The sequence below is a fragment of the Mandrillus leucophaeus genome, unplaced genomic scaffold, assembly GCF_000951045.1.
Source record: "Mandrillus leucophaeus isolate KB7577 unplaced genomic scaffold, Mleu.le_1.0 Scaffold112, whole genome shotgun sequence".
Taxonomy (NCBI): Eukaryota; Metazoa; Chordata; class Mammalia; order Primates; family Cercopithecidae; genus Mandrillus; species Mandrillus leucophaeus.
Genome location: NW_012099432.1, coordinates 666,676 through 686,215, shown reverse-complemented (window position 1 = coordinate 686,215; position 19,540 = coordinate 666,676). Strand labels below are relative to the sequence as shown.

Genomic DNA, 19,540 nt, shown 5'->3' with positions numbered 1-19,540 from the left:
GTGTTTCACCATGTTAGCCAGGATGGTCTCTATCTCCTGACCCCATGATCCGCCTGCCTCAGCCTCCCAAAGTGCTGGGATTACAGACGTGAGCCACTGTGCCTGGCCTTAATTTTTTGTATTTTTAGGAGAGAACGGGTTTCACCCTGTTGGCCAGTGTGGTCTCGAACTCCTGACCTCAAGTGACCCACCTGCCTTAGCTTCCCAAAGTGCTGGGATTACAAGCGAGAGCCACCGTGCCCGGCCCTGTCTAATATGTATATATATATATATTAGACACTACACCTCGGTTCACTGCAACCTCTGCCTCTGGGGTTAAAGCGATTCTCCTGCCTCAGCCTCCCGAGTAACTGGGATTACAGGCGTGTGCCACCACTCCCAGCTAATTTTTTGTATTTTTAGTAGGGATGGGGTTTCACCATATTGGCCAGGATGGTCTAGATCTCATGACCTCGTGATCTGCCCGCCTCAGCCTTCCAAAATCCTGGGATGACAGGCGTGAGCCACCGCGACCTGCCCTGTCCAATTTTTGAAAAAAATATTATTTTGTAGAATGTCCCTATGTTGCCCAGGCTGGTCTGAAACTCTTGGGTGCAAAGGATCCTCCCACCTGGGCTTCCCACAAGTCCTGAGATTACAGGCCTGAGCCATCATCCCTGGCCCCCTCAAAAATCGCTTTTGGAACCCGGGGCTTGTTCCACCTTGCAGAAACAGAGGCGGAGACCGGGAGTTCCTTTATAAAAACTTTATTGGGGGAATGGGTAGAAAATGGGGGTGACACCCTTGGAGTTGAAATACATAAATAAATGAATAAGTAAATAAATAAAGCAATAAATAAGCCCCCGTGTGCGTCTGGGGGGCATCCCCCGGCCCGCGGGGAGAGGGGATCCGGCTCACGCCGAGGTCAGCTGAATGGCGAAGACCTCGCCCTCCGCCGGCGACTCGGCCGCGCCCCCCGCCGCGCCTCCCACGGCGACCCACAGCCACGGACCTGCGGGGTGGAGACCCTCGCGGAGGGTGGCCAAGCTCCGGGGGGCTTCCCCCACCGTCCCCCGCCCCCTCACAGGTACGAGGTCAGTCCTCATGCCCCGGGGAGCTCACTGGCTGGCCTTGGGAGAAGGGAGAGACCCCACGCAGGAAGGCCACTCCCAGTGCCAGGGCGACCCAAGACTCAATTTACATCGCACTTCAGCCCATGGTGACATAAAATGGTGACCACACTTAGCCCCCTAGCGACAAGTCAACTCTCCCCATCCCCCAGAAAACGAGGATTGGCAGGACCAGGTCAGGTTCTCCCCACCCCAGAGAGAATCCAACCCCAGGAGCTTCAGGAAGTGAGAGAAGGCGATCTTGACCCTTCCCTCCATCATCCAATGACTTTGGTCCCTCCCCAACCTTCCCCACAGTGGAAGGTGAATTGGGTCAAGTATCCACCACGCAGAATCCACTCCAAGTTTTTAAGTCCTTTCCTGCAGTACTGACAGCCCTGGAGGGTCCCTCCCCTTGAATTCAGTCCCCCCGCCACCTCCATCTCCCACCCTCCAAAGTGTGATCAACAGCTCCACCCTTGACTTCTACTCTGTCCCACTTATGTCTCATCTACCTGGACTGAGAGGGAGGCAGGCGGGGTCGGCCGCCTCAGTTCCCAGGTCACGCCCCCTCGCAGATACCTCGCCCCGCCCCTCCCCAGCTGCCACTTACCTGCTACGCGCACCGTGATGCGCCGCGCGTGGCGCCCGTGCGCGTTGGTGGCTGCGCACTCGTACTCGCCGCCGTGGCTTCCCATGGCGCCTGCCACGCTCAGTGTGCTGTTGTTGCTCGACAGGCCGATGTTGAGGGCACCCGGAGGCGCGCGCCAGCTGATCTGGGCTGGAGGCCAGGCCTCCGCGCGGCAGGTCAAGGTGAAGTTTCCGCCTGGGCGCACGCCTCCAGGGGGCGAGGCAGCAAGTTCGGCCACCACCGGCCGGTCTGAAGGGCACAGAAGGTGAAGTGGGGCTTAGCGCCGGCCCAGCCACTGATCAAATGCCCTGCTCCGGCCCACCACGATCGATGTGAGACCACCACGCCGCTGATGGGCACAAAAGGATCCTGCCTCCTATCAGAGCCTCCTTCCCCGACAATCAGGCTGCTGTTGCGGCTAAAATTCCTCGCCCTTCTTCACTGAAAGGAAGGAGGTGAAGCCCAGGCCAGTGTTCTAATCCAGGATTGAGGAGGGCCGTGCTCCTATTCCCTAGAATTTTCTTTTGTTTTTTTTCTAAGAAAGAGTCTCACTCTGTCTCCCAAGCTGGAGTACAGTGGAGGGATCTCGGCTCCCTGCAACCTCCGCCTCCCAGGCTCAAGCGATTCTCCTGCCTCAGTCTCCCAAGTAGCTGGGACTACAGGCGCCCGCCACCACGACTGGATTTTTGTAGAGAGGGGTTTTCGCCATGTTGGCCAGGCTGGTCTCCAACTCCTGGCCTCAAGTGATTCATCCGCCTCAACCTTCCAAAGTGTTGGGATTACAGGCCTGAGCCACCGCGCCTGGCTAGAATTTTCATTACCCCTGGTTTAGGCTGGAATTCCCTGTCCCCGAGAATGGGACTGGGAAAGGTGCCCTTGAATGCTCCCACCGCTGCGAGTCATTCTTCCGAGGCCGTGTCCCCTCCATCCAGTGCTGCCCCCACTCACATTCCACGCCCACGGTGACGGTCCGGGAGTCCGTGCCATGCGCATTGGTGGCCACACAGTGGTAAATGCCCGCGTCCTCTCGGGACACGCGCTGCTGCTCAGGCCACGGGGTGCCTTCCCGAGAGCAGAGCACTCCTGGGGAAGGGCGACCCCGGGCGGCGCAGGCCAGTGCCGAAGCCTCAGCCCCTTCCAGCCACGTCTGGTGACTTGGGCAAGTGGATTCATCCATCTCCGGTGGCGCTGCAAAGCAGCCATGGGGGATGTCAGGGAGTGCCCGGACCGTGGGGCACCCCCGCTCCCCACCCGCCTGGGCCTCGCTCACACTCCGCGCTCACGACGACTGTTTTGGCCACGGAGCCGTGGCGGTTGGTGGCGTTGCAGATGTAGATACCGGGTGCCAGGACTCTAGGGATTCTGGGAGCTCTGGGACTAGGGTCTGGGGGTGCCAGCGGCAGCAGCACCCCCTCAGTGGCGCCCCCGGAGCCCACGCACTTCACGCTTGGCTGTGGCTTCCCATCGACCTCACAGGGAAACAGGTGCCCAGATCCTTCAACCCATGTCCAATTGCTGGGGCAGCTCGGCTCCTCAAACCTGGGGCCATCTGGGAAACAGGATTGCAGGGGCTCACACGCGGGCCAGGAAGTCCAGCCAGGGGTGTCCCACAGATCCTGCCTCACTCCGCGGTGCCCCTACTCACATTCCACCGTGATAGCCACATTTTTGGCCGCAGAGCCCCGAGGGTTGGTGGCTTCGCAGCGGTAAGTGCCTGCATGCTCCCGGGTCACATGCAACAGCCCCTCGATGACTGCCGCGAGCTCTCCAGAGCGCATGCAGATCACATCAGGAGGCGGTACCCCGTGCGCCACACAACTCAGCGAGGCTTCTGTTCCCTCCAGCCAAGTAATGCGTTCGGGGCAGCCCACACTGTCCAGCGCTGGTGCGTCTGGAGGAGGGAGCGTATTGTTGGCTTTGGGGTTTGGGGGCAAGTCTGACGTCCCTAGATCTTCCTTGGCCTTTCAAGGTTTCCACTAAGGGTTGTTCCTGCACAACCCTTGGACGCCAATCCAAGGGGGTGTCACGCTAGTCCATCCATGCACTCTGTCTGGGAGCTCCCTGAGCCACCAGGGGCGCCTTTTTCGGTCTAAAAATTTTAACATTCTGGACCTCCCGCCTTTCCAAGACTCCGCCCACATACCACGCCCTGGGCTAGGGACACGCCCACCCGGTCTCTTCCATCCTCCAAGATCTTTCCCCAACCCCACTAACCAGCCTCTTCCCTTTCCCCAAACCCCACCCAAAGGGACACCTCATACCCTACTCCTACTCTTCCCTGGAAGCTGGCCACCCCCCAGATCCTGAACCAGATAGAGATGCACCCTGCGCACCCCCACTCACACTCCACCGTCAGCGTCACGTCCTTGACCGCCTCGCCCTGATCATTGGCCGCCTTGCAGCGGTAAGTGCCTGAGAGCGCCCGAGTGATCGGACCTAGCAGGCCCAGAGCCAGCACGGCCCCGCCGTCGGAGCGCGCACAGTGCACTGAGGGTTCTGGGTTCCCGCGGGCCTCGCAGCGCAGCGTCTGCTCTGGGCCCTCGGGCCACGTCCAGCTCCTGGGGCAGTCCGAATCGTCCAGCCGGGGGGCGTCTGTGGGCAGGGCGTGGGGTTACAGAGGCTTAGACGTGGACCGTGAGAAATGGCCCCGCCTCCACGACATGGCCAGGGAGCAGGCGGGTCCTTGGAAATTACCAGGAGGTGTGGGGCGAGGGGTTATCACCAACTCACATAGGACTCGAAGCTCTGCGCTCCTGTTCTTGATCAGGGTCTCCCCGTCCACGTCTAGGGTGGCGTCGCAGAAGAAGTTGCGCCTGTCGTCGTTCTCGGTGGCATTTAGCTGAAGTTGGGCGGGCTGCCCCGGGACCGCGGCTGGAACTCCCTCCAGTGTGACCAGGGCTTGGGCCACGGCTGTGCAGGTTACTGTCACCATCTGCCCCTCGGAGACGCTGGGTTCGCTCAGGGTCAGGAGTGGTGCCGGGAAGCCTGGGGGCGGAGCATTTAGTCGGAGTATACTGACCACGTCCCTCCCGCCGATCAAGGCCCGCCTCTTATCTGCCTGAATCCTGGGGTGCTGATATGGAGCTAGGGTACCGCGCCCCGCCTCTCAGGCTGTACAGGCTCCTCCACCCCAATGATTACGTCTCCGCCCCCACCTGCCCCGCCCCCTCGGGACACTCGGGTCTCGCCTGTTGTGGTACTGAGGTCCCACCCACTCTTCGCCCCGCCTTCGCGTTCCTCTGGTCCCACCTCCGAGCCGCGGAGACCCCGCCTCCCTCCTTACTGTAGATGGTCACGTTCTCCCGGGTCTCCCGATCTTCGCCCCCCAGGGTGACGTTGCAGACCAGCTGCCTGGCACCCTCCTGCTCTGCACTAGCTGTGGCTGTGGCAGTGGCCACGAGTGCGTCCCCGTCGAGGGTGACATCAGGACTCAGATTCTGGTCCCCCAGTGCGAGGTAGACCCTGGCCTCTGAGGCTGGAAACAGTCCGTCCAGAGCGCAGCTCACCGGCCTTTCGGAGCCAACTTCCAAGAGCCGGGGAGCAGTGAGGCGCGGGGGATCCGGAGACAGGGCTAGGGGTCGAAGAACCAAGTTTGAACGAACTGTGTTCCGAGCGCTCAATATGTCCTAAACACTTGACATGCACTATCTTATCGTATTATTATCCTCAAGGCACGGAGGGGGCAACAGCTCTGTCGGTGAGGGTTGAAGTCACTACCAGCATTCAGACGTATCTGCCTCTAAACCTCCTAAACACCGACCCGATCCCACTTGGTCCCCATCTCCTCCCCACACCCACTCACAGAAGGTTCGGAGCTCTCTGGGGGCCGAGCTGTTTTCAAACAGTCCCAGGCCGTGAGGCCGCAGGTCCAGCTCGGCGCGACACGAGAAATTGGCCCCATGGTCCTCCCTCCGAGCCAGTACCGTGGCTGTGAGCACCGCGCCCCGCGCTCGGGGTGGTTCGCCAGCGAAACTGCGGCGGATCAGTTCCTGGGCGCCCCGCAGCAGGGTCAGAGTGAGGCTCGCACGGGGCCCGGCGCCGGGGACCCTACAGCTCAGGGTGAAGTTCTCGCCCACCGGCTGCCAGGGAGGCAGTGGCATCAGCTCTACGCGATCTGGTCGCTCTGAAAGAGGGAAGAGTCCTCCGCTCTTGGAATGCCGGAACTTGGAACCCAGGGGAGGGGGTGGGATACAGAAGGTGGGGCCTGAAGGGGAGGACCCTGGGACCCAGGGGGCGGGGCCTGGGAGGGAGGGAAAGTAGTGGAGTACGCGCGTGGCCACCCAGAACTCACGGAAAGTGCGAATGAGCCCACGCGCCTGTAGTGTGCGCCGCGCGCAGCGGAAGAAGCAGACGGGCTGGGTCTCCGGCTCGCGAATGTCCACCAGCTGCCGCGCCAACCAACGCAAACCCCTCTGGGTCCCGTTTCGGCGCAGCGAGGTCTCCAGGCCACCGCGCTCCGGCCGAGGGCAGTTGGTGCTGCAATTCAGCCACAGCGAGCCCCCGCGCTCCACGAACGCCACGCGGGGCTGCAGGTCCGCCCAGAAGGGCTCCTGCGAGACCGCTGCCCAGGGAAACGCGGGCTCAGCCTGGGGAGCCAACTCCCTGACATCTTAGCGCCCCTATGTCGAGTCAAGGATTCTCGGAGGGCGGGGAGAAGGAGGAGAGGCTGCAGCCGGGGAAAGAACCCAGGCGTCCCGCGTCCTGCCCAGGCCTCCGGTTTAAAGGCGCGCTCCCAGAGTCTAAACCTCGAGGGTGTCTCTGGGACGTGGTAGCAGAGAGCCCTGGCCTCCAAAGCGCCGATGGAGCGGCGGGAAAGCATGGGGGAGGGGGTAGAGGAGAGGAAAGGTGGGGTCTCCGACGAACACAGCAAGGCTGAGAGAAGGGGACCCCGGGTGGGGGATGGGAGATGAACAGATTCTCAGGGTCCTGGCAGAATGCCGGGATACGAGGAGAGTGCGTTTGCGGCAAGGGCAAAGGAGAGACGAGGCTGGGTCAAGGATCAGGAAGGACCCTACACCTGGTGAAGAACACGGAGCCGGGACGCAGGGCTGGGCTCATGGAAGGAACCGCGGGAACAGCTGAGGGACCCGGTTGCCAGGGCTCTGGGTGGAGCGGGAACAGCGCCTCTGAGTCACGGTAGTTGGAGAGATGGAGTCTTCGCGGACCGCGAGTGGGGAAGATGCCAGTTCGTGGACCATGGTGCACAGCAGAGCGTGAGAAGGTACCCGGGGAGGGGACAGGAGAGACACTGGGTCTCCAGGGCGAAGGGTTGGGTGCGGAAGAACACCTAGGATCTCGAAGCGGGTAGGGGCGATCGAGGAGTCGGGAAGCTGGGACTCGGGTGTGTGTTGGGGAGGAGGGGGAAGGGGAGAAGACTCAGGCTCCAGGTGGGGGCAGAGGCGTGGGAGCGAGGCGAGGGCGGAGCTGGGAGGGACAGGAGGCCGTTTCCCAGGTCCAGGGACTCCGCCCCCGCCCTGTCCACCCCAAGCCAGAGCGGGACTCTTACCTGAGAGGCCGAAGAGCCCCAGGCCCAGAGCAGCCCAGAGGCCGAGTAGCGCCCGGCGCAGCCCTGGCGAAGGCCCTGGCATCGCCGCGGCGGGGAAAGCACAGGAGGCGAGGGGAGCGCGAGCCGAGGAGCTGGGCTAGAGGACGGCTCCGCGCGGCGCGGCGGGTGGGGTGTGGGGGAGGCAGAGTTGCGCTCGGGGATTGGTTTAACGTTGGTAACTTGGTTTCCAAGGAGGGGGCGGCGGCAGAGGCGGTGGAGGGGCGGGAGGCGAGCTTGCGCTAAGCTCCTGGCCTTAGTGAAGGCGAGCTGGCAGGAGCGAGCGACCCCCGGGGTCTACGTGGAGGCCGGCATGATGGCCCGGAGCCTTCTGGGGGCGACCACGCTCTCCCGCGTCATCCCCGGCCGCGACTCTGGGATCGGGGGATGCTGGGTTGCCCTTTCCAAACCGCTACCCCAGCCCTGGCTGAGATGCCATGATAATGAGTTGGACTCCGAGCTCCGCCCCCACATGTAGCTCCTCCCACCAGCCCCCCTTAGGGCGGGGATGCATTTGGGGACCAAGAGAGATTTGGGAGGCACTGGCTAGGGAAAGGACAGTTCTAGGGGAGGGTGTGGGGATGCCTCTCTCACCGATCCTTTTCCTTTTGACCCCGCAGAGCCACACCCCTAAGCCCCCCTCCGGGTCAGCCCCGGCACGCGACGGAGGGGGCGGGACGAAAGTACCAGCGAGCCGAGGACACGTGTGCGTGCGCGCAGCGTTCGCGGGCGTCTAAATTAGAATCCGCTCGGCTCCGGATCTGTATTTACCCAGGGTGCAGCGGGCACGTGTCTACTCAGCGTGTGTGAGCTCGAGCCACCCTGGAGCGCCCCTGAGTCCGCCTTCTGCTCGGTGGGCGGGGGCCCTGGACCTCCATGCAAGAACGAGGGACCAAAGGTGACGCTTTTGACTCCGCATCCGGGCCCCAAGCTTTGACACCCCCCAACTCCATGTGCTCATCTGGCCGGGTGACTACCAGGACATCTTCAGAATTCGAGTTTGTGATATTCCATGTAGACATCTGATCACCCCTTCCCGGCTGCCACTACATGGATACCTCTTCTGCGTATCCATGTCCCTCAATATGTCCACGGGACCCTCCCCTCCCCACCATTCGTGGTCTCACCCCAGCATGGTAAGTTATTTTGGAGATGAATTCTCGCTCCACAGTTGTTTGGCCTCCAGGAAAGCACAGGGTCTGAAGGTGGGGCTAGGATGGGAAACTTAACATCCAATCAGAGCTGCCGCGTGGTGGCGGCGGCGCCAATCAGGAAAGCCATACCATGAACCCCACCCTGCCCCTGCCTGTGGCCCTCCCGGGCCCGCGCTGATCCCACTCGATGATGCCAGCAGAAGGAGAGGTTTCTGTGACACCTGCTGGGGATACACAAAGTGTGGGGCTTCGGGACCCCAGGTGGGCCCTGAGTGAGGAAACCTCAGGTGCCCTCAGGGAGACAAGGAACTTGGAGAAAGTGATCGCAAAAAAAAAAAAAAAAAAGTTCCTCTGAAGAATGGCAGTAATGTGGACCCCTAGGTCACAGGACAGAGGCTGGTTAAGGAAGTCTTTATTGATTCTGGAGGGTCCCCCCGCCAATATTTATTTTTATTTTTATTTTATTTTTGAAGATAGGGTCTTGCTCTGTATCCCAGGCTGGAGTGCAGTGGCACCATCAAGGCTCACTGCAACCTCGACTTTCAAGGCTCAAGCGATCCTCCCAACTTAGCCTCCCGGGTAGCTGGGACCACAGGTGCGGGCCGCCACACCCGGCTAATTTTTGTATTTTTTGCGTAGACAGGGTCTCACTATGTTGTCCAGGCTGGTCTCGAACTCCTGGGCTCAAGCGATTCTCCTGCCTCAGCCTCCCAAAGTGCTGGGATTGCAGGCGTCAGCCACCATGTCTGGCCGATTCCCCAAATGGTTCCATATTCCTCTTTTGCCTTGCTCAGCCGGCATAGAACATCCCCCTTTATGCCTGGGATTTCATAGGTAGGCACTTGCTCAGGTACACAGAGCCCACAGCGAGGAGGATTCCCACAAGGGCAGCGATGGAAACGGAGGCCAAAGCTGTGGGCGCGGGGCTCCAAGCTGGGAGCAGGAGGCGAGAATTAGGAACGGAACACAGGGAGGTCTGTCGACCTGCGTGGAGCTCACGCTTGGTCTGTGCGCCCTCTCGGGGTCATAACTCTCTCTGCCCCCTTCCTCCTAGTCCCCAGGGTTACAGGGGTGCCTCACCGAGCATCAGTGTAACGGGTGCCGAGCTGTTGCGGACCACCAGGCCTTCGAGATTGAGGCGCGTGTGGCAGATCACGGGCTGCCAGAAGTCGCGGGGTCCAGCAGGAAACTCGTAGGTCAAGGTCACGTTGGCCAGATCCTGGTGGGTGTAGCGCTCCAGGCTTTCGGAATAGATGACCCGGCCGCCAAGCCTCAGGGTCACCACCAAGTAGCCCACCGGGAACACGTGCGTCACGTGGCAGCGCAAAGTGTATTGCCTGCCCTTTAAGACTGGAGGCTCCAAAATCACGCTGTGGGGCGGTTCTAAGGCAAGGGGGAGCCTCTGCGTGAGGGCCGCGGTCGCTCCCTAAAGAGCCGACTGTCAACTACCCTCCCCCCACCTCTTCCAGCCCCCTCCCCTCACCCCAGCCGGGACCGAGCCCCTGTCCCTCACTGTAGGCAGTGATCCTGGTGGTGGCCCAGCGTGTTTTTCCTGCGCAGGTGACGAGGCAGTGCGCGTGGGAGCTCCAGGCCCTCACGTCGAGCAGCTGGTAATACACCCAACCCGGCCCTCTGAGCGTCTTGCCCTGCCGCAGCCGAGTGCGGAGGCTGGAATTCTGCGGCTGGGGACAGCTGTTGCTGCAATTGAGCCACACTGACCTCCCCGGCGGCACAGCCACAAACTCCGGGTTCATGCGCACCCAGAAGGGCACTGAGGTCCCCGAGGGCGCGAGAGGGCTACCCTTGGGGCCTTGCGCCCGCTTAATCCGGCGTCCCAGCGCACACCCAACTCCCGGGTAGGCGGCCGCCAAAAAAAGCAGCAGCGACAGGGGGAACAGCGACCCCATGGCAAAAAGCCCGGACTAAGGGGCCCCGTGCCAGAGAGCCAGGGCCGGCTCCAGAGATAAGGAGGCCCGCAGCCCCGCCTCCTCGACTCCACCCTGGAGAGAGAGGGGAGGCCCCAATGGAGGGCCGGGGAGTCCTGCAAAAATTCCCCTCCCCCGGTCAAGAATGAGATTCCAGGCCTCATTGAAAACCAAATTTTTTTTCTGGAGAGGGGTCTTTAGTTTTCACTAGAGACCAGAAGGTCATAGAATCGTCCCAGATTTGGACCAGAACCTCAGGGTATGGCCATCAACCCACAATGTTTTCTTGGGAGAGGAAGTGGGAGGATCTGGCTGTGGCTGCTTAGAAAGGACTCCAGCTGGATATGACACCTCCCCTCAACTCACACAAGGCTGAGGCAGATAAGAAAGCTTTATTAACGCAAAGGAAGTCTGGGCAATGTTGCAAGACCCTGTCTCTTAAAAAAAAAAAAAAATCAAATTTGCCTTGTGTGGTGGTGTAAGCCTATGGTCCCAGCTACTCAGGAGGCTGAGATGGGAGGATCACTTGAGCCCAGGAGGTCAAGGCGGCAGTGAACCATGATTGCACCACTGCACTCCAGCCTGGGTGACAGGGAGACCTTGTCTACACACACATACACACACACACACACACGCATGAGGCTTCCAAAGCTGGGAGGGAGTCCTCCAATACCTTGGCCCCCTTCCCCACTGCTTGCAGGACCCTGATCACTGCAGGAAACTGGAGCTGCAGAGTGCAAGCTCCCAGTGAAATGCAAACAGGACAAGAGGACAAGGCATAGGTTGGGCATAGTCCCTGGGCACTCATGTCCAGGAATGACCACTGAGTGTCATTGTGAACACTGGCAGAAATGTATGTGGGTGGGGAGTTGGCTAACAAAGGTGTCAGTTTTGGGGGAAAGGGAGGAATAAGGCCTCACTGGGTAATCCCTGAACCTGTAACCACTACTAGTCTATACAGTGCTTTTGTGCGGATAGAAAAATCACTCCTTCTGGGGAAAGGCAGGTTGGCCAATGAGAAGTCCCAGCCCCATTTGATCTTTTCACCAGGCACCCTCCTGCAGTGTACAACCTGTACAACTGTACCTGGTGACCTTGAATGTGATTAGGACTGGGAGCTCCGTGAGGCCAGAGACCTATGTTCATTTAGCCTACATAAGAGACACTCAATAAATAGCTGGTAAAATAACAAATGAATAAATACATATCATCAAGGGTTGGGGTCAGTAGACAGCAGCGCCCAAGCTGGCATCCATCAGGAAGCGTGGGCCTTTGTGTTTTGATGCTACACATGTCTGTGGAGGGCCACTTCTTCCGTAAGTCTGTGGGGTCTCAGCATACCCAGCAGGCAGCAAGTTTCAGCATTTCCCAGCCGTACGTCCTCATGGTGGGGGTATGTCTCCCCCACCACTTCCCCTCTCGTCAGGCTAGACTTTGACATCCATCAATCAGGTCTTGAGTCTTGCTCCTTCCTCTTGGCTTAGTCATGTGACTACAGATCAGATGCGTGGCCTAGTGTTTTAGGTGTGCAGGTACTATGGCCCCAAATGCTGTCTGCATCTGACTGAGGACAATGCCCTGTCCTCTGGCATCCCAGGGCCAGTGGGTGTAGCTGCATGGCATACGTCTTCTACTCTGTTCAGTGTGGCACCACTGCCACCGATATGGGAGGGCCGAGGAAGAGGCCCTGTCCTGGGATAGGTTCAGGGAGGCGTGGCTTGCGTGTTTGGTTTCATGGGGGTGCCGTTTTGAGCCTGTTGTAGTCTGTATTTCCTGATCTTCCGCTGGCGGTTGTAGAGGTACGTGGTGACGCCTGCAGTACCCAGGATGACTGCGGCTGCTACCACAGGGATGATGACCACCTCATACCGGGGGGCTGTGGGGAGGATACAATGGGGGGTGAGGATTGTATCGGGTTCATGGCCCCTTCCCCCACCCAGCTGTGCACGCCGGCTCACTCACAGAGCACATTCACGGTCACCTCGCGGGTGACCTCCCCTCGAGTGCTCCTGGCCTGACAGAGGTAGGTGCCCTCAAGATCCCGAGTGACAGTCACTGATTGCCCAATGGGCAGTGGGAAAGTGCCATCCTTTAGACACTTGAGCTGGGGCAAGGGGTTCCCCCAAGCCTGGCACATTGGAGTCTGCTGGGAATTTTCTGGCCACGTCCAGTTTCCCGGACAATCCTTCTCGTCCAGTCGGGGTCCATCTGGAAAAACACAACAAGATGCCATGGAGGTGGGTAGGGGCAGGACTTGGAGGGCAAGACCTGATGGGACTTCAGGGATTGGGCCTTGGGGGATAGGGGTCATTGACCAGAAGCCCCACTCACACAGGACACGGAGCTCCCGGGTCTGGTTCTTGTGTACAAGCTGGCCGGCTACCTCCAGGGTTGCAGAGCAGGAGAAGCTGCGCCCATTGTCCTCTGGGGTGGCTTTCAGCAGGAACTGGGCCCTCGGGCCCGGTGGCTGGGCTGGAACCCCATTCAGCATCACCTTGGCTCTAGGGTGGGCTTCACACTCCACTATCACCTCGGTTCCTTCTGAGACCTCTGGCTTGGTCAGATTCACGTTGGGTGCCGGAAAGCCTGGGATGAGCACACAGTGAGCCCCGTCCCGGATTCAGGTCACACCCCCGAGAAGCCCCGCTCCACCCCTGCCTCTTCTTACTGTATATGGTCACTGTCTGCCGTGTCTCCTGGGTCTGGGTCCCCAGCATTACTGCACACAACAGCTGCTGGGTGCCCTCCTCCTCTGCGGTCACCTTGACTGAGGCCTTGGCCGAGAGGGAGTTGTTGCCATAGGTGATTGTGGGGTTCAACTTCTGGTCCCCCAGTGCCAGGTAGACCTGAGCCTCTGAGGCTGGGAACAGCCCATCCAGGGAACAGACCACGGTCCCCTGCGTGTCCACCTCTAGGACCTGGGGGCTGACAAGTTGTGGGGGAGTCGCTGGCAGGTCTAGGGAGAGAAGGAAGGTATGAGCAGATGGGGATGGACATCCTGAAACCCTTCTCTGGGGCATTTCATTCCCCCTCCTGTGAGATCTTCTTCCAGGGTGACTCAGCAGCCTAGAACACACGCATCCCTTAGCCGGGGCCACACCCGTCTCAAAAGATCCTGCGGCCACAGGCACCCCATTGCAGGATACCCCACCTCCACCCTCTCCCTGCTGGCTTCTTCAATCCTTACCAAAGGTTTGGAGCTGGTGAGGAGCTGAGGTGTTCTCAAACAGCTTCAGCACATAGGGCCGCAGGTCCAGTTCAGTGCGGCACGAGAAATTGGCTCCGTGGTCATCTCTGCCCACGGGCACTGTGGTTGTGACCTCGGCGGGCTCCCCCACCGCTGACTGCCGGCTCAGCTCCTTCTCCCCACGGAGCAGCACCACAGTGAGGTTGGCCCGGGGTGCCCCACCCTCCACCTGGCAGCGTAGAGTAAGGTTCTTGCCCACCGGCTGCCAAGGGGGAAGGGGTGCCAGTTCTACCCGTTCTGGAGTCCCTGCAGGAAAACAGAGGTGGGGGTGTCTGGTGAACTGGACCTTGCTGCCTGCCTAACAGACAAACCGCACCTGCCTGGGAGCCCCACCTCTTCGGTATCTCCCCCAAACACTCCCAGACACCTAAGCAGATAGGAATGTCAAGTGAAAGCTGGTAAAAGGGACCTGAGTGTTTGTGAAGGGGATCAAAAATTCCTTATTCATGACAGCAGCATCTTAGAGTGAAAAGTGGAAAAGAACTTCAAAGTCAATTGCTAGGTGTCTGGTCAAATAAATTCAGCAGCCCAATGCACTAGACTGGGCAAACAGTAGCTCGATCTCGACTCACTGCAACCTCCGCCTCTGGGGTTCAGGCGATTCTCCTGCTTCAGCCTCCTGAGTAGCTCAGATTACAGGCACATATCACCATACCTGGTTAATTTTTGTATTTTTATTTTTAACCAATTAATTAATTTTTTAAACTGAGTCTCCTTCTGTCGCCCAGGCTGGAGGGCGATAGCGCAATCTTGGCTCACTGCAACCTCTGCCTCCTGGGTTCAAGCGATTCTCCTGCCTCAGCCTCCTGAGTAGCTGGGATAACAGGCATGCGCTACCACACCCAGCTAATTTTTGTATTTTTAGTAGAAATGTGGTTTCAGCATGTTGCCCAGGCTGGTCTCCAATTCCTGACTTCAAATGATCTGCCCACCCTGGCCTCCCAAAGTGCTGGGATTACAGGTGAGAGCAAATACACCTGGTCTAGACATTCTTTAAAACAAAACAAAACAAAACAAAAAACCTGTTAGCCAGGTGTGATGGCTCAGGCCGTAATCCTAGCACTTTGTGAGGCCAAGGCAAGAGGCTCACTTGAGGCCAGGAGTTCAAGACAAGCCTGGGCAACATAGGGAGACCCCCATCTCAAAGAAAAATAAAAAATAAACAGGTTGGCAGGGCGCGGTGGCTCATGCCTTTAATCCCAGAATTTTGGGAGGCCAAGGCGGGTGGATCACGAGGCCAGGAGTTCGAGACCAGACTGACCAACATAGCGAAACCCCATCTAAGCGATGAATTTCATGGTATTCTAAATCATATCTCAAGAAAGCAAGGCTGGAGCATGGTGGCTCACACCTGTAATCCCAGTACTTTGGGAGGCCAAGGCGGGATCATTTGAGGCCAGGAGTTCAAGGCTAGCTTGGGCAACATTGCGAGACCTCATTTCTCAAAAAAAATAAAAAATAAAAAACAAGCTGTGCTTCAGCCGGGCGCGGTGGCTCATGCCTGTAATCCTAGCACTTTGGGAGGCTGGAGCGGATGGATCACCTGAAGTCAGGAGTTCAAGACCAGCCTGGCCAGGCCAGGCGTGGTGGCTCACACCTGTAATCCCAACTCTTTGGGAGGCCGAGGCGGGCAGATCACGAGGTCAGGAGATCAAGACCACCTTGGCTAACATGGTGAAACCCCATCTCTACTAAAAATACAAAAAATTAGCTGGGCGTGGTGGCGGGCGCCTGTAGTCCCAGCTACTCGGGAGGCTGAGACAGGAGAATAGTGTGAAGCCGAGAGGCGGAGCTTGCAGTGAGCTGAGATCGTGCCACTGTACTCCAGCCTGGGTGACAGAGGGAGACTCCATCTCAAAAAAAAAAAAAAAAAAAAAAAAAGGGCCACACAGTGGCTCATGCCTGTAATCCCAACACTTTGGGAGGCCAAGGTGGGTGGATCACCTGAGGTCGGGAGTTCGAGACCAGCCTGACCAAAATGGAGAAACACCATCTCTACTAAAACCACAAAGTTAGCCTTGCGTGGTGGCGCATGCCTGTAATCCCAGCTACTCAGGAGGCTGAGGCAGGAGAATTGCTTAAACCTGGGGGGCAGAGGTTGTGGTGAGCCAAGATCGTGCCATTGCACTCCAGCCTGGGCAACAAGAGTGAAACTCCGTCTCAAAACAAACACCAAAAAAAAAAAAAAAACAAGCTGGGCTTTCTGGCTTTCCCACACCTGTAGTCCCAGCTACTCAGGAGGCTAAGGGTGGGAGGAGAATTTCTTGAACCTGGGAGTTGGAGGCTGCAGTCAGCTATGATTGTACCACTGCACTCCAGCCTGGGTGACAAAGTGAGACCCTGTGTCTAAAAATAAAACAGAAAGCTGTTAAGCTGTTAAAAAATATATATATATATGGTCAAGAAAACTCTGACTTCCAGCTCTTCTTTCTTACCACCTCCTACAGACTCTTACAGAACTTCAGGTACCCTCAAACCTCAGCCCCTAGAGGAAACCCAGCTCAGCTGCCTGGTGCAGAGGGAAGGGAGTCTCTCCTGCTCTCACCTCTCCTGACTCCGACCTTCAGTCCTTTACCAAATCCTGGTCACTGAAGTATTCAAATACTTGTCTGTCCTTCCCTTCTTGGATACGGTCACTGCCCACAACATGGGCCGCGTGGACAAGGACCATAGCCAACTGCTGTTTGGCTTCCGGTAAATCCAGCCTTCAGCTATCTAATCCCTGGCCTGCTCACAAACCCTCCAAGACTCCCTATCACCCCGAGAAGGGAAGTCCCAGCTCCTCCACCTGGCATTCAAGGCACTGCCTACCTCACCCCTCCTCCCATCAATCAACTTTTTTTTTTTTTTTTTAGGGGTAGGGTCTCTCTCTGTCATCCGGGCTGGAATGCAGTGGTGCAATCATAGCTGACTGTAACCTCACATTCCTGGGCTTGACCAGGCTCAGTGACTCACACCTGTAATCCCAGCACTTTGGGAAGCCGAGGCAGGAGGATCACTTGAGGTCAGGCGTTCAAGACTAGCCTGGCTAACATGGTAAAACTCGATCTCTACTAAAAATACAAAAAAATTAGCTGGGCATGATGGTGGGCACCTGTAATCCCAGCAACTCGGGAGGCTGAGGCAGGAGAATCGGTTGAACCCAGGAGGCGGAGGCTGCAGTGAGCCAAGATGGCACCACTGCACTCCAGCCTGGGCCACAGAGAGAGAATCCATCTCAAAAAAACAAAAACAAAAAAATACCTGGGCTCAAATGATCCTCTCACTTGAGCCTCCAGAGTAGTTGAGAGTCCAAGCATATGCCACTGTACGCTGCCAATTTTTTAATTTTTTCTTAGAGACAGGGTCTCACTATGTTGCCCAGACGGGTCTCACTATGTTGCCCAGACTGGTCTCGAACTCCTGGGCTCAATCAATCCTCTTGCTTTGGCCTCCCAAAGCGCTGGGATTACAGGTGTGAGCCACTGCACCTGGCCCACACTAACCTACCTCCTCCTCCTCCTGCCCCCATCAAGATTCCTCCCTGCTTGGCCGGGCGCGGTGGCTCAAGCCTGTAATCCCAGCACTTTGGGAGGCCGAGATGGGTGGATCACGAGGTCAGGAGATCGAGACCATCCTGACTAACACGGTGAAACCCCGTCTCTACTAAAAATACAAAAAAAAACTAGCCGGGCGAGGTGGCGGGCGCCTGTAGTCCTAGCTACTCGGGAGGCTGAGGCAGGAGAATGGCGTGAACCCGGGAGGCGGAGCTTGCAGTGAGCTGAGATCCGGCCACTGCACTTCAGCCTGGGCGACAGAGCGAGACTCCGCCTCAAAAAAAAAAAAAAAAAAAAAAAAAAAATTCCTCCCTGCTCCAAACTTTTGCCCAGGCTATTCCCCCTGCCCAGAATGCCTGTCTTTATGAACTCCTACACATCCTTCAAAGCCCAGCTAGTGGTCACCTCCTCTAAGAATTACACCTCTAACCTATTTGGAGAAGATTGAGCCATCCAGGGAGGCTTCTTTATGTTTACACCAGGGGTGGTGTGAGACTAAGCTACAGTCTCTCTCAGGTAACACCCTCCCACACACCTTTTACTCCTTTGCTACCTGTGCCAGCCGTCTGCTCCATTTCACAGAGGTAAAAACTCAGGCAAAGTGGGGCACCGACAGTCATAGAGGGAGAAATGTGGCAGAGCCAGGTCTCAAACCTGGAATTCTACGCTCTCAGCTATCAGGCAGAGGCAGGAGCGGTGGCTCAAGACTGTAATCCCAGCACTTTGGGAGGCTGAGGCGGGTGGATCACCAGAGATCTGGAATTCGAGACCAGTCTGGTCAACTTGGTGAAACCCTGTCTCTACTAAAAATACAAAAATTAGCCAGGCATGGTGGCGGGTGCCTGTAATCCCAGCTACTAGAGAGGATGAGGCAGGAGAATTGCTTGAACCTGGGAGATGGAGGTTGCAGTGATCCAGCCTGGGCAACATAGCAAGACTCTGTCTCAAATAAAAGCAAAAACAAAAACAAAAAACCAACTTATCAGAGATGCAGAAAAGACCTTTAAAGAGGTTTCCCTGGGGGTTTCAGAAGCTGCTTGGAATGTTCAGGGACTTCCCTCACCTGGGAAGGTCAGCATCTGCTCACCCACCCTCCAAATCAGGAGCAAAGCTGATCATTTACCCAGAGGCTTCCTTGTCCTGACACAATGATAGGAGAATGTCCTTTGTCCCTCACCGTGTCGTTTTACCCATCAGAGGAGGTCTCACCTGATTGCAAAGTAAACACAGAAGCCATGTCCCCCACACCGTTAAAGGCCTTGCTAGGACTAGAACCCAAGGCTAATCCCAGAGCCACTTGGCCAGTTTTTATTTTTTAGAGACAGGGTCTCTCTCAGTCACCCAGGCTGGAGTGCAGTGGTGTCATCACGGCTCACTGCAGCCTGGACATCCCGGGCTCAGGCGATCCTCCCACCTCAGCCTCCTGAGTATCTGGGACTACAAGTATGCCACCCACGCTTGGCTAGGTTTTTTATTTTTTGTAGCTATGGGGTCTTGCTGTGTTGCCCAGGCTGGTGTCCAACTCCTGGCCTCTAAGCGATCCTCCTACTTCGGCCTCCTAAATCGCTGGGATTACAGGCATATAGAGCCACTGTGCCTGGCCTGCCCAGTGCTCTTCTGTTTTTTCTTCTTTGATTTTGTTTTGTTTTCATTTGAATTCCTTATTTTGGCCTTGGTAACTAATTCCCACCATTCAAAGTCCCCAAAGTAGGAAGAACGCAAAGAGAATTCTCAGCTGGGCGCAGTGGCTAACGCCTGTAATCCCAGCCTTTGGGAGGCCGAGGCGGGCAGATCACAAGGTCAGGAGATCGAGACCAGCCTGGCCAACATGATGAAACCCTGTCTCTACTAAAAATACAAAAATTAGCCGGGCATGGTGGTGGGCGCCTGTAATTCCAGCTACTTGGAGGGCTGAGGCAGAAGAATTGCTTGAACCCAGGAGGGAGAGGTTGCAGTGAGCCGAGATCATGTCATTGCACTCCAGGCTGGGGACACTGCAAGACTCCGTCTCAAAAAGACAACAACAACAAAAAAGAATTCTCGGTCGGGCGCAGTGGCTCACGTTGTAATCCCAGCACTTTGGGAGGCCGAGGCGGGCGGATCACCTGAGGTTGGGGTTCGAGACCAGCCTGACCAACATGGAGAAACCCTGTCTCTACTAAAAATACAAAATTTGCCAGGCGTGGTGGCGGGTGCCTATAATCCCAGCTACTCGGGAGGCTGAGGAAGGAGAATCACTTAAACTCGGGAGGCGGGGGTTGCAGTGAGCAGAGATCGTGCCATTGCACTCCAGCCTGGGCAACAAGAGTGAAACTCTGTCTCAAAAAAAAAAAAAAAAAAAAGAATTCTCCACACCCAAACCCTCTCCCACAGCCTCGCAGCCTGTCTTCTCATAGCCAACTAATATTGTCATTTCT

General features: G+C 57.5%; 3 protein-coding genes across 4 annotated transcripts in view; all 3 read right to left on the bottom strand.

Moving 5' to 3' along the window:
* Positions 1-730: 730 nt before the first annotated feature.
* ICAM5 (intercellular adhesion molecule 5, telencephalin) lies at positions 731-7,926 on the bottom strand. The gene is made up of 13 exons (XM_011995003.1): positions 7,890-7,926; positions 7,226-7,417; positions 6,011-6,280; positions 5,522-5,842; positions 5,003-5,290; positions 4,450-4,704; positions 4,063-4,311; positions 3,365-3,610; positions 2,990-3,268; positions 2,668-2,907; positions 1,604-1,968; positions 1,282-1,325; positions 731-1,059 (listed from the first exon to the last, which is right to left on the bottom strand). The coding sequence occupies exons 2-13, from the start codon at positions 7,305-7,307 to the stop codon at positions 894-896; spliced, it is 2,805 nt and encodes a 934-aa protein (XP_011850393.1). The 5' UTR covers positions 7,308-7,417; positions 7,890-7,926; the 3' UTR covers positions 731-893.
* Positions 7,927-8,748: 822 nt separating this feature from the next.
* On the bottom strand, positions 8,749-10,368 carry ICAM4 (intercellular adhesion molecule 4 (Landsteiner-Wiener blood group)). Its single transcript, XM_011994427.1, has 3 exons — positions 9,929-10,368; positions 9,496-9,798; positions 8,749-9,348 (listed from the first exon to the last, which is right to left on the bottom strand). The coding sequence occupies exons 1-3, from the start codon at positions 10,320-10,322 to the stop codon at positions 9,230-9,232; spliced, it is 816 nt and encodes a 271-aa protein (XP_011849817.1). The 5' UTR covers positions 10,323-10,368; the 3' UTR covers positions 8,749-9,229.
* A 348-nt stretch (positions 10,369-10,716) lies between these two features.
* The window catches only part of ICAM1 (intercellular adhesion molecule 1), an 18,071-nt gene continuing 9,247 nt past the window's right edge, over positions 10,717-19,540 (bottom strand). Inside the window, exons 3-8 of one of the 2 annotated variants that reach the window (XM_011994443.1) lie at positions 13,820-13,833; positions 13,528-13,756; positions 13,009-13,296; positions 12,672-12,926; positions 12,303-12,548; positions 10,717-12,216 (exon numbers count right to left, since the gene is read on the bottom strand). In XM_011994443.1, the coding sequence (XP_011849833.1) occupies positions 12,044-12,216; positions 12,303-12,548; positions 12,672-12,926; positions 13,009-13,296; positions 13,528-13,756; positions 13,820-13,833 (1,205 nt within the window). In that variant the 3' untranslated portion in view covers positions 10,717-12,043. Of the gene's footprint in view, positions 12,217-12,302; positions 12,549-12,671; positions 12,927-13,008; positions 13,297-13,527; positions 13,834-19,540 lie in introns of both variants that reach the window. The other variant, XM_011994438.1, reaches the window with a different exon arrangement.

Bases quoted from the DNA above. Each gene is read 5' to 3' on its own strand.
- ICAM4 (XM_011994427.1), bottom strand. From the start codon at position 10,322: ATGGGGTCGCTGTTCCCCCTGTCGCTGCTGCTTTTTTTGGCGGCCGCC. The intron at 9,799-9,928 runs GTGAGGGACAGG...CCCTTGCCTTAG, and splicing joins CACCAGGATCACTGCCTACA to AACCGCCCCACAGCGTGATT. The intron at 9,349-9,495 runs GTGAGGCACCCC...TCCTGCTCCCAG, and splicing joins ACCCGTTACACTGATGCTCG to CTTGGAGCCCCGCGCCCACA.
- ICAM5 (XM_011995003.1), bottom strand. From the start codon at position 7,307: ATGCCAGGGCCTTCGCCAGGGCTGCGCCGGGCGCTACTCGGCCTCTGG. The intron at 5,843-6,010 runs GTGAGTTCTGGG...TCCCTCTTTCAG, and splicing joins TGGGCTCATTCGCACTTTCC to AGCGACCAGATCGCGTAGAG. The intron at 4,705-5,002 runs GTAAGGAGGGAG...CTCCGCCCCCAG, and splicing joins GGAGAACGTGACCATCTACA to GCTTCCCGGCACCACTCCTG.